The sequence below is a fragment of the Panthera pardus genome, unplaced genomic scaffold, assembly GCF_024362965.1.
Source record: "Panthera pardus isolate Hobbes unplaced genomic scaffold, ASM2436296v1 HiC_scaffold_17, whole genome shotgun sequence".
In the NCBI taxonomy this organism is placed as follows: domain Eukaryota; kingdom Metazoa; phylum Chordata; class Mammalia; order Carnivora; family Felidae; genus Panthera; species Panthera pardus.
Genome location: NW_026526732.1, coordinates 76,885,086 through 76,895,872, shown reverse-complemented (window position 1 = coordinate 76,895,872; position 10,787 = coordinate 76,885,086). Strand labels below are relative to the sequence as shown.

Sequence of the window (10,787 nt, the reverse complement as noted above, 5' to 3'; positions counted from 1 at the left end):
GCTTAAACTCGTGAGCCATGAGATCATGACCTGAGCCGAAGTCGGACACTTAACCGACTGAGCTACCCAGGAGCCCGTAACTACACTTGACTTTAACTTGATTTTACTTACACAAGGTTAGGAAATTGGAATCCTCTTCTATCTGGGTTTGGTTGAGTGGTAGAGTTGTCTTGAATCCTGAGTACCTTCACCATCTAAACCGTAAACAAACACAGTAACAGCTGCTTTCTTCTCCAGAGGAAGAAATACTATCTCAGAAGAAATTTCTATTTTATGCACAGACTGAACTCTGCTTCAATGAGTTTATTCTGGTCTCCAACAATATAAACTGAACTCTTAAGAAATAGTCACACATAAAAGCATTCATCATGAATGTATTCATTTGTGAAACCAATAGTACACTAAGGCCAGGCCCCATGCCACAAAAGACCTAGATTTTGTAATGACTGTGTCAGTGACAACACACAACTATACAAAGTCACAGATCTTGTTTCTTAGGCTATGTCCTCTAAGGCCGTGGTTCTCAACTGGGGTCAATTTTGGACACCAGGGCAATGTCTGCTGATGTTTTTAGTTGTCACAACTGGGGTTGGAGGGCTACCAGAATCTGGTGGGTGGAGGCCAGGGATGTTGCTAAACATCCTTCATTGTACAGAAGGGTACCAGAATTATGTCACCACAAAATATGCCACTTTGGCATAAAGATTATTTTGAGCTAAAGACAACTGAAAGCCAGCAGAGGCAGAAAAAGCTCTTTACCTCCGTGTAACTACCTAAAAATAAAGTATAAATTTCCTCTTTTGTAAATGAAATTTACATTTATAAGGGAAATTTCCATTTGTAAAGATGTCTCTGTACCAGGAAGAGCGGGAGACAACTCTTATCATCAAAGAAACTCTTATCTGCATAACAAGACAACCCTATTACCATACATTTCCATCCCTCACCTTCCTATAATTTGCCTCCCCTGCCAAAAAGCCCAAAACCTCTTTTTTCTTTGTTTAGCCCAATATGGTATATAAACCTCAATCGTCTGACCACCTCCTTGAGTCTCCTCCCTTTGTGAAACTCTCGTGTGGATGTATGCAATTAAATTGTTTTTCTTATTCACCTATCTTTTATCAGTTTGATTTGCAAACTGCAGCCCCAGAATTTAGAGGGAAAAAGAGTTCCTCCCCCAGCAGAGGACAATCTCTCACAACAAACTGTCATCTGGCCCCAAACCTACATGGTGCCGAGGTAGAGAAACCCTGCTCTATACTGACAGCTAGAAATCGAAAGCATGGAAAACCAGCTTGGTATTTGGGAGCTTAGTAGCTTAAGAGAAGCCAAAGGAATTCTCATCTGTGGCTGTGTGTCTTGGACAGATCACTGAGATCTTTGCTGTTTCAAACTGTGCTTAATAAAGTGACGCTGCAGGGCCAAACAGATGGGTTTTGGTCCTGTGTCAGTCTGCCCGTTACACATTAGGAGTGCCGCAGCATGGCTGTGCTGGCAGGACAAGGGTCTGGGTGAAACAGAAAGTTCGCTAAAGCACAAGGCCAAGTGACACCCACGTTTTGGGTGTTAGGAAATCCGGGGACGTAAAACCCAGCGTTTTGGGGGCACAGAGGTATAAGGCAGCCTGTAGGCTAGGATGAACACCACAAGGTTGGGCGAGCAGCAGGTACGGGTGCAGATCCAGACTGTCCTGGTGACAGACAGGGGATCTGCCTGGCTCTCGGAGCAGCTCTGCCCGGAGCTGGGGGACTGTGGGCGAGGATCCAACCGTCTCTGTGAAATCAGCAGCTCGCCGTGATGCTCTGTAGCAATCTCCCTAGCTCCATCATGCTCGCTCCACAGCTTCCTCTCCACAGGCTCTGGCACACAAGGATTAAGACCAGTCTATACTGGGACGCCAGTGAGGTGTATCTGTTGATCAGCAACAGTATTTGGTAAAGGAAATAAAGAAAAGGAACCCATGCAGGCCTGCATAAGCAGGAAAACCTTTAATGTGATAACCATTCAACAAACATTTATTCACTGAGCATCTCTTCTGAATAAAGCATACAAATTCCTATTATTTTTCTTTCTAAACATTTGTTTTCAACAAACCAAATGGGAAGCTTATGTAAGTTTATTTGCTTGGATGTACGGCAGTTAACATTCAGATCCACCAGTGAAGCCCCTCACTGCGTTCCACAAAGGACAGATGGGACTCCACCAGCTAATCTCCTTCCAGGTGGTGCTGACGCGGCACATATTGGAATATTCCTCTCTGTGGGAAATAGAGACGTAACTTCTACACTTTCCTCAACCTGCTATGACAACGTTCTTCACAGTCTTGGTTCTTCAAAGATTTGAAGTGAACTCCTCTCATGGAGAGTATATGCGAACCAGTAAACTCACAACTTTGACGCGATGCTCTTATTCAGTAGCTATGGTTCTTGTCTCTGTAATGGCTGCCTACTGTGCAGAATGCTGGCCTCTGGGGTGCTCTGTGCGGGAGAGGTGGCTTCCAGGGACAGGAATGCCTCGGCTCCAACAGTTACATCTTCAAAAAGGCCACCTGGAGAAGGAAGAAAGACCCACGATGCTTCACTTATATAACATGATGAAATGGTTCAATGCACATCAAATCAGAATCAGGGAAATCTGGTCGATAGAGACGCATGCTGATCTACAAAAGAAAAATAACTCCTGAGTCCGGGCAGACACTGCCATTTTACAGCGGGAGCCAATTACTCCTTTTTAAATGAACCATGTAGTAATTAACATGATTCGCATGCACTTTAAAGAAAAAAATAAATAAGTTTTAATTGACACTGAAGCTGTACGGCCGTGAAGTAATCCAGTCCTCCTTCCCATTGTTTCAGACTGCCTTTTTTTGGACTTTCCGTGAGCAGAAGTTTGAGTCCAGAAGATTCCCGCCAAGTCCAGCTCCTCACTGCCAGCCTCTCCCCAGGTCGTGTGAATGCTTTTAATCACATTCAGTTATATTTATTGTGCTTGTCGGTAGCAACTGATCTTAAAACTTAGTGTTTAAAAAAATTCAGACAGGTCTACGTACAAAATCGTTTCAGATTATTTAATGAGGCCCAGATCAAATGCATCTATTTCCCCCAGGAGTTTTAAACAACAGAGAAACAAACACTAAAGTTGATCATAAAAGTTGAGTTCAGAAGTGATAAATAAATTGGGAACTGTCCCAGTATCAGGAAGAGCGCAGACTGCAGGTTAGAGACAAAGATGGGGAAGTGTGGGAGGACTGACAAAGTCATGCTTGGCCTTTTTTTGGGGAAAGAGTGAGCAACAGAACTAAAAAACATTCTACTCCCGGACAGTTGGTTCTTAAGTCCCCAAATGCAGTCAAAGGAGGCATGTATTTAATGATCCCTGTTAAGGGGAAAGGAAAAAGGAAGAGTCATGCAGGGCAGAAAGCATCGGCTTTCTGTTGAGTAATTCAGAAGGCTGTTACTCTTCATACAGAGCTGGTGAGAAAGGCCCCTGCTGCGTTTCCATATCAACTTCCTGCTGAGTTTTCTATATCAAGTTTTGCAATGAGAACACCAAAGTTGAAGGAGCAGGCAAAGAAGAAAGGTTAAGATTCCTAAACAAAATGTAAACACAGACAATTGATACAAATCTCAAGGGCTTACTGTGAGGATTAGATGAGATAATGGTTATGAAAATACATGTGTTCCTCTCCCTTGCCTTTCAGCTGATAACAGATATCAATCAGGAGCCCATGAATACACCAGAGGAGATGGGGCTGTTCAAGAGAGAACAGTGGGGCCCCTTAGGGGATGACCATGGAATTACAGGGGAAAGGTTATCAGTCTGGCTTCTGGATCACTGTAGATAGTGTCTCTGTCAGGTGATACTCTGCTTCTGTAAGAACAGTTTATGGGGAAGACCTTCCAAAGAAGACAATGCCACTGTTAATATTGAGAAATAGGAAAACCAGTTGTCTCCTTTTTAATTCAGAAAATTGCTATGTCGTGGAGTATTCCAACCAGAAACCACTCAGAATAATACCACTGATAAACATCACCATAAAAATGGTTAATAACTTTACCCCTGGAATCACACAGACAGACCAGCGGTTCTCAACTTGGGGTGATTTTACCCACCAGGGGACATTTGGCAGTGTCTGCAGACATTTCGGTTATCATAAATTGGGGGACGCTATTGGCATCTAGAGAGTAGAGGCCAGGGGTATTGTTAAACGTGTTATAATGCACAGGACAGCCCTCCACAAGAAAGAATTATCAGCCCTAATATGTCAATAGTGCTGATGCTGAAAAATACCAACATTATAGACATAAGCGCTTAAAGCTAGATCTCTATTCACCAGCTGTGTGACCTTCAACAATCTTGTTAGCAGCCTCCCTCAGCCTTTCCTCATCTGCAAAACGGGAATTATAACTGGACCTATCTGAAACTTGTACAACACTTCATAGTTTACGAAGCCTATTTGGACTGCTTTCATCCTGAGTATAACCTGTGATTTACATAAAGCAAATGAAGAAACAGAAGCTCAGAAAAATTAAGTGACTTGCTCAGGATACAAAGCTATTAAGTGGCAATAATGGGCTCAGGAAGAAGTTTTGATTCCTAACCCGTGCTTTTCCCACTAGAAGTTTTCAGACGAATGAGGTAAACTGCAGAGGTTTGGGGACTTTTAATCTTAATGATTGCCTCAAATATCAAAGATTTATTTTCTTTTGCATGCCTGTGAATATGAACTACAGGATGGAACTATTACACAAGAGACTGAGCTGATTAAATAATGCAAAGTGGAGCCCCCTCCCCCCGCACCAAGAAGGGAAAACTTTAGAATTTGACCCAGTATGTCTTTTTTTTCATGTCTAGTTTTCATAATTCTGCCTGCCAAGTACATAATGTATTTTGCAGTTCTTAATAACAAAAAACTGCAATCATCCTTGGGAACAGGTACTGTACAATGCATTTTAGCTTCTTTTTATTTAAAACACTGCGAGTTAATATATTTCAGCATTTCTAACGCTGATTTTGTGTTCTCTAGCTTTTATCGATGACAGCAAAAACTGTTCGCCCTAACTGCCATTTATTCTGAGGATAATTTTGTTTCATTACACTAAGAAAACTCTGTATTTCATCTTTTTAGTTTGATTCTCAAAAGTAAAAGCTTTAAGGCTTTTCAGAGTACATGAGCACAGCCACAGCTTGAGGCTCCATTGATACATTTCTGGAACATATAGTTACAAAAGTATATATTATTATTTAAAAACAACAGAAATGGGACTCTTTCCTATTGGCTGTAAGGTTTGAGTCTCCCTCTTCTGTGCACTTGAATTTGGAAAGTTGGGAATAGGAAGAGGGCGAGGAGGTAAAGATGTCTAAAAATAATGTCTCTGCTTTGAGTCATCACCTAAAAACAATCTTCTTAAACCACAACAAACAGGGCTAGGCTGATGTGATAGCTGACCAAATTTCAGTTTAAAATGCTTTAATACATTTACAGAATATGTTAAACACTTTTTAATGTTCTTTTATCTTAGTTAACAAATTTATATTATTAAATTCAATTCCTCAGCATAGATTTGAAATTTCAATCAATAAAAAAATATGCTGTCAAGGCAGGCTGCACAAGATTAACATTAAAAGAAAAGGCTATCTAAGTGCTTTGGGGTTGCTAAACAAGACAGATACAACAGTAAAATACTGGAAAATGTGAATTTCATAGCAACTGCAAGCTTTAGAAGAAACTCTTTAGAATAAGCATAGCCACACACAAATGTTCCTTAAAGAGTATTGTAGATATTAAATATATAAAACCATGCCTTAAATATGTATTTTTGTCTAGGTATGGCTCATGTTCAAAGTTCTGTTCTGAAATAGAATGTTTTATGACACGGAAAAGAGTTTATACTTTATATTATAAAACAGTTTCGAAAATCAAATTTCATTTACAAAACAAAAAATATAAATGTAAATATAAAAATAATTTCAGAAAAATATCAGAAGAGTTTATACTTTATACTATACAACTGTTTCAAAAGTCAAATTTCATTTACAAAACAAAAAATATAAATATAAATATAAAAATAATTTCAGAAAATGACTCAAGCATTTATCAAATACATTTAACATCTTAAATAATATTAAGTGGGGCGCCTGGGTGGCCCGGTCAGTTAAGTGGCTGACTTCAGCTCAGATCATGATCTCACAGCTTGTGGGTTCGAGCCTGCATCGGGCTTTGCGCTGACAGCTCAGAGCCTGGAGCCTGTCTTCAGATTCTGTGTCTCCCTCTCCCTCTGTCCCTTCCCTGCTTATGCTGTCTTTCTCTCTCTCAAAAATAGATAAAACATAAAAAAAAGTTTAAAGAAAAAAATAAAAAATAAATAAACATTAAAAAAATAACAGTAAGTAATTTTTACTAACTCACTAATTCAGCATTGATCAGGCCCATGTTGATAATACCTGGACTCATCTTTTTGAGTTGGATAAATAGTATAAGATTTCTCTCTCTGGGGTGGCAGCCTGGCTTCATTCATTCAATTCATTTAATCATTAGGTACTGTCTACACGCCAGTGACTGGCCCAGTCAGACCACACTGAGAAGGCATTCTCCCCCGGTGCTAAGAGGCTGGTGGGGGAGACAGCCACGGAATGAGATGATTCTAATAATGTGGGATAAATTTTGAGATGGATGCCTAACACCCGCTGGGAGAAAAATACCATTCTTGGGTTATGAAAGGAAGTAAGATTTCTGAGGCAGACCCGGAGAGAGGTCTTTATTACCCTAATTATGAATACTGTGTTGACAGGGGGAGGCAAAACCTGGCATGGCACAGAGTGGCAAACACTTCTTCCTGCTTAAGGATGGTGGCTTGCTAAATGAATGACTAGCAAACTGTAAGGATGCAACAAAAGACCAAAGAAACAATACAATAAGGAAGAAGATCCTCTCCCTCTAAAATTACAACAATTATGTGTATACTCAACTGCAGACCGAAACTCCAGACTAAGGGAACATCCATGCAGCCTTCCAACTCCTGACTTTCTGCATAAAATCCATAAGAGCTTGTAGAAAATAGGAAAGAAAGAGTAAGATGGATGTCTGTAACTTAATTTAAACCTTGGCCTTGTATTTTCTTTAAGCCATGGATGCACTATGATAATTTAAATATAAATAAAAAGCCTGGGGCGCCTGGGTGGCTCAGTCGGTTAAGCCTCCGACTTCGGCTCAGGTCACAATCTCGCAGTCCGCGGGTTCGAGCCCCGCGTCGGGCTCTGGGCTGATGGCTCAGAGCCTGGAGCCTGCTTCCGATTCTGTGTTTCCCTCTCTCTCTGCCCCTCCCCCATTCATGCTGTGTCTCTCTCTGTCTGAAAAATAAATAAACGTTAAAAAAAATTAAAAATAAATAAATAAATAAATAAATAAAAAGCCTGCTGATTTTCATCTATGCGGGAACCAGTTAAGCTAAGATTGGCTGTTTCCCAGTGGACATCTAGGTGGAAAGCCAGCAGTATGTCTCGTATCAGAAGAGAGAGATGTGTGGGGGAGAAACCAGGACTGATGTCCCTTCATCTGTACATAGAGCCAAAAACATGGACAAATTCAACGGTTACTAGATCTTGATCCTATTCACCAAAGCAAGTAAGTTCTAGACATAAAATTCTCCTCACTTCTTTTGGAACAAGGGGATGGTGGAGAATATTGTTGGCATTGGATGGTGCTACTGCAACACTATAGTGAACTAGTGGTTCTGATGCAATCACTGAAGCCTCCAGTTATATAAAGCAAATGAATAACTGTGCCAATGACAGCAAACCCATGGGGTGAACGTTTCTATGGCAGTAGTCTTTAGATGTTACATAAAAAATACTGCCTCAAGCACAAGACACATTTGTTAAAATCAATAATTCTGGGTGGGTGTTCAAATGCACAATATAAAAAAACAGTGCTACCACAATAAACACACCATCACTCATATATCAAAAGGTCTTTTTAACTTCTCAATCCTATGGAATATCTACAGGAGATAACTTGGCAGAAGAGAACCAGCGATACAACCACAGCCTTGGATGTGGTGTTGTGACAATCCCACTGCATTGTCCTGTTGGCGACAGGCCTCTTACCAAACAAGTTTATTCAGAAACAGTTGTCAGAGCTCAGAAACAAAGGAGTATTTTTCTCCAGTATCAATGAATTCAAATATTTAGTAGCAAAACTACTTTAATAAGTAATCTTTCAAGGCAGCTATGTTCATTCTTATCTATCTCTCTTAACATTGACATGAATGAGTGTTGAAGAAGATGACATACTTGGGATATCAGTACAATTAGAAATCCCAGGCAGGGACATGAACACACATGGGAAACAAAATACCCTTCTATAGCAGATGACTGGTTTCTGCCATCTAAACAGACTTATTTCAGTGATGTTTTTAAATTCCTATTTTACTTGTAAATATTAATTCTTCTAAGAGAGATACGACTAAGGCAGAAAGCTGCCTGATAAAACACTTTCTGACCCATTGTCAAGGATGGAGGAGAGGTTAGCTTGTGAGGTTAGCAGTGTGGATCCCACTGGCTAACAGTTGGAAAAGTGCCTACATTAAGTAGGCAGTGATGTGATGCTGTAATGAGTGGTCCTGGGGCCAGACCTATTCAGATGCAGGTGCGTGAGTGCAGAATTCTATCAAGTAGGAAGAAGGCACAAGGGTGATTTACCACACTTTTTTCAGGGAAAAGACTAAGGAGGTTCACCACTGCCTTTGCAAATGGTCCTAGACAATAGTATATCATACCTGAACAGCTTACTGTTGTTGGTTAGTATTCAATAAGTTCTTTACTGTAATTCTTAAAACTTAGAGCAATCGAGAGTTGTATTGCTCAGTTTTTTTTTTAATAACTGATTAATGATTATATGAATTACAGACAAAATTAGGAAAATAAAATTTTTGTAACTCCACTATCAGCTATAACTACTAACACTTTAGATATAGCTCTCTAGACTTCTATTATCTATGTGTAACTGGACATTTTTATATATGCTGCTTTGTAATATATAGGTCCTTTTTAGCCTAATAATCTATTGTGGTGATCTTCCCATAACAATGATTATTTTTCTATGATATTTTTTTAATGGCTGCATTAAATTCCACTATATATCTGTATCACTTTAAGAAAAAAAAGATAAATACAAAACATTTTACAAGAAAGCAAATTTGAGAGGTTTCTTTGGGGGCTAAGGGATGGTATTGACTATTGGACCCAGAAGGTATTTTAGCATAATCTAGTCCAGTGATTCCCTAGGTGTTGTCTCTGGACAAGCTTGATCTGCATCACCAGGAAATTATTAGGCTAATTCTTGTGCTCTATTCTACATCTGCTGAATCAGAAACTCTAGGGATGGAGCCCAGCAATTGGTGTCTTAATAGTCCTCCAGGTGACTCTACTGCATGTTAGAGTCTGAGAGCCACTGGTCTAATCCATTCATTTTATGCAGCCGAGCAAACTTAGAAAGGGACTTATTTATAGTGGCACAGCTAATAAGAAGAGGGACTCAAACACAAGTCAAATCCTAATCCAGCATCTTCATTTCCAGACCAGTGCAAAAGGAAGACACTGGTCTAGGGGGTCCAAAAATCCTTATAAAACACATTTTTTCGGGGCGCCTGGGTGGCTCAGTCAGTTACACATCCAACTTTTTGGCTCAGGTCATGGTCTAGAGTTTGTGGGTGTGAGCTCCGTGTCGGGGTCTGTGCTGACAGATCAGAGCCTGGAGCCTGCTTCAGGTTCTGTGTCTCCCTCTCTCTCTGCCCCTCCCCCGCTCGTGCTCTGTCTCTCTCTCTCTCTCTCTCAAAAAAAACGCTAAAGAAAAAAAATACAAATAAACATAAAAAAAATAAACATTAAAAATTTTTTTAAAATATTTTTTCTTCTAGAAGACAGTAAGACTGTCAAACAAGGGAGAAAGAAACAATGTCCAGTCCTATTTCCTGATATTGATAAAGGATATTGGGCCCAACATCTACAAAAGGAGAGCTGAGTCCTTTTTGTTAATTATCTAGAGATTGAAGGGGCCAAATATCTCAAACTGATCTACTGTGTAAAATTAGGCTGTTAAGAGTTAAGTAAATGATTTTGGGGTGAGGAGGGGCTGGAAAAGATAGCTTCTGATATGCCTTAATGTGGTTTTCTTTTCTAAATCTAGTTACCCCACATGGGTCTCTACCAAAATTATTTGGTTAGTTCAGGTAAACAAAATTGTCCCAAATTTTCATTAAAAATAAAGACTATCATGACAGCACCAAAAAGCTGGCAAAGAAACAAAATCTTCCATATACTGCTTGGGAGGTGGTGGATATAAAATGGTATGGGCATTCTAGAAAATGGTTTAGCAATTTCTTTGAAAAGCAAACATGTATTTACTATATGATCCAGCAACTGCTGTCTTAGACATTTAACCCAGAGAAATGCAAACTTTGTGTTCACACAAAAAGCTGGACACAAATATTTATGGGAGCATTATTTTAATAGCCCCAAACTGGAATCAGACCAGGTGTATAGTTAAACCCACTGTGGTATATCAATATTGTAGAATACTACTCAGCAATAACAAGTAGCAAATTACACATACATGCAACTTGGAAGAATCTCCAGGGAATTATGCTGAGTTAAAAAAAGCCGACCTCAAAATGTATGAGAGTGAAATTATACGGTATTTGTCTTTCTCTGACTTATTTCATGTAGCATTATACTCTCCAGTTCCATCCATGTCATTACAAATGGCAAAATTTCATTCTTTTCTATGG

General features: G+C 39.7%; 1 protein-coding gene across 2 annotated transcripts in view; it reads right to left on the bottom strand.

Annotated features, from left to right (window-relative positions):
• Positions 1-1,969: 1,969 nt before the first annotated feature.
• UBE3D (ubiquitin protein ligase E3D) overlaps positions 1,970-10,787 on the bottom strand; it is a 157,281-nt gene continuing 148,463 nt past the window's right edge. For both annotated transcript variants that reach the window (XM_019442745.2, XM_053904696.1), the window contains one exon: positions 1,970-2,548. In XM_019442745.2, coding sequence (XP_019298290.1) covers positions 2,528-2,548 — 21 coding nt within the window. In that variant the 3' untranslated portion in view covers positions 1,970-2,527. The remainder of the gene's footprint in view (positions 2,549-10,787) is intronic.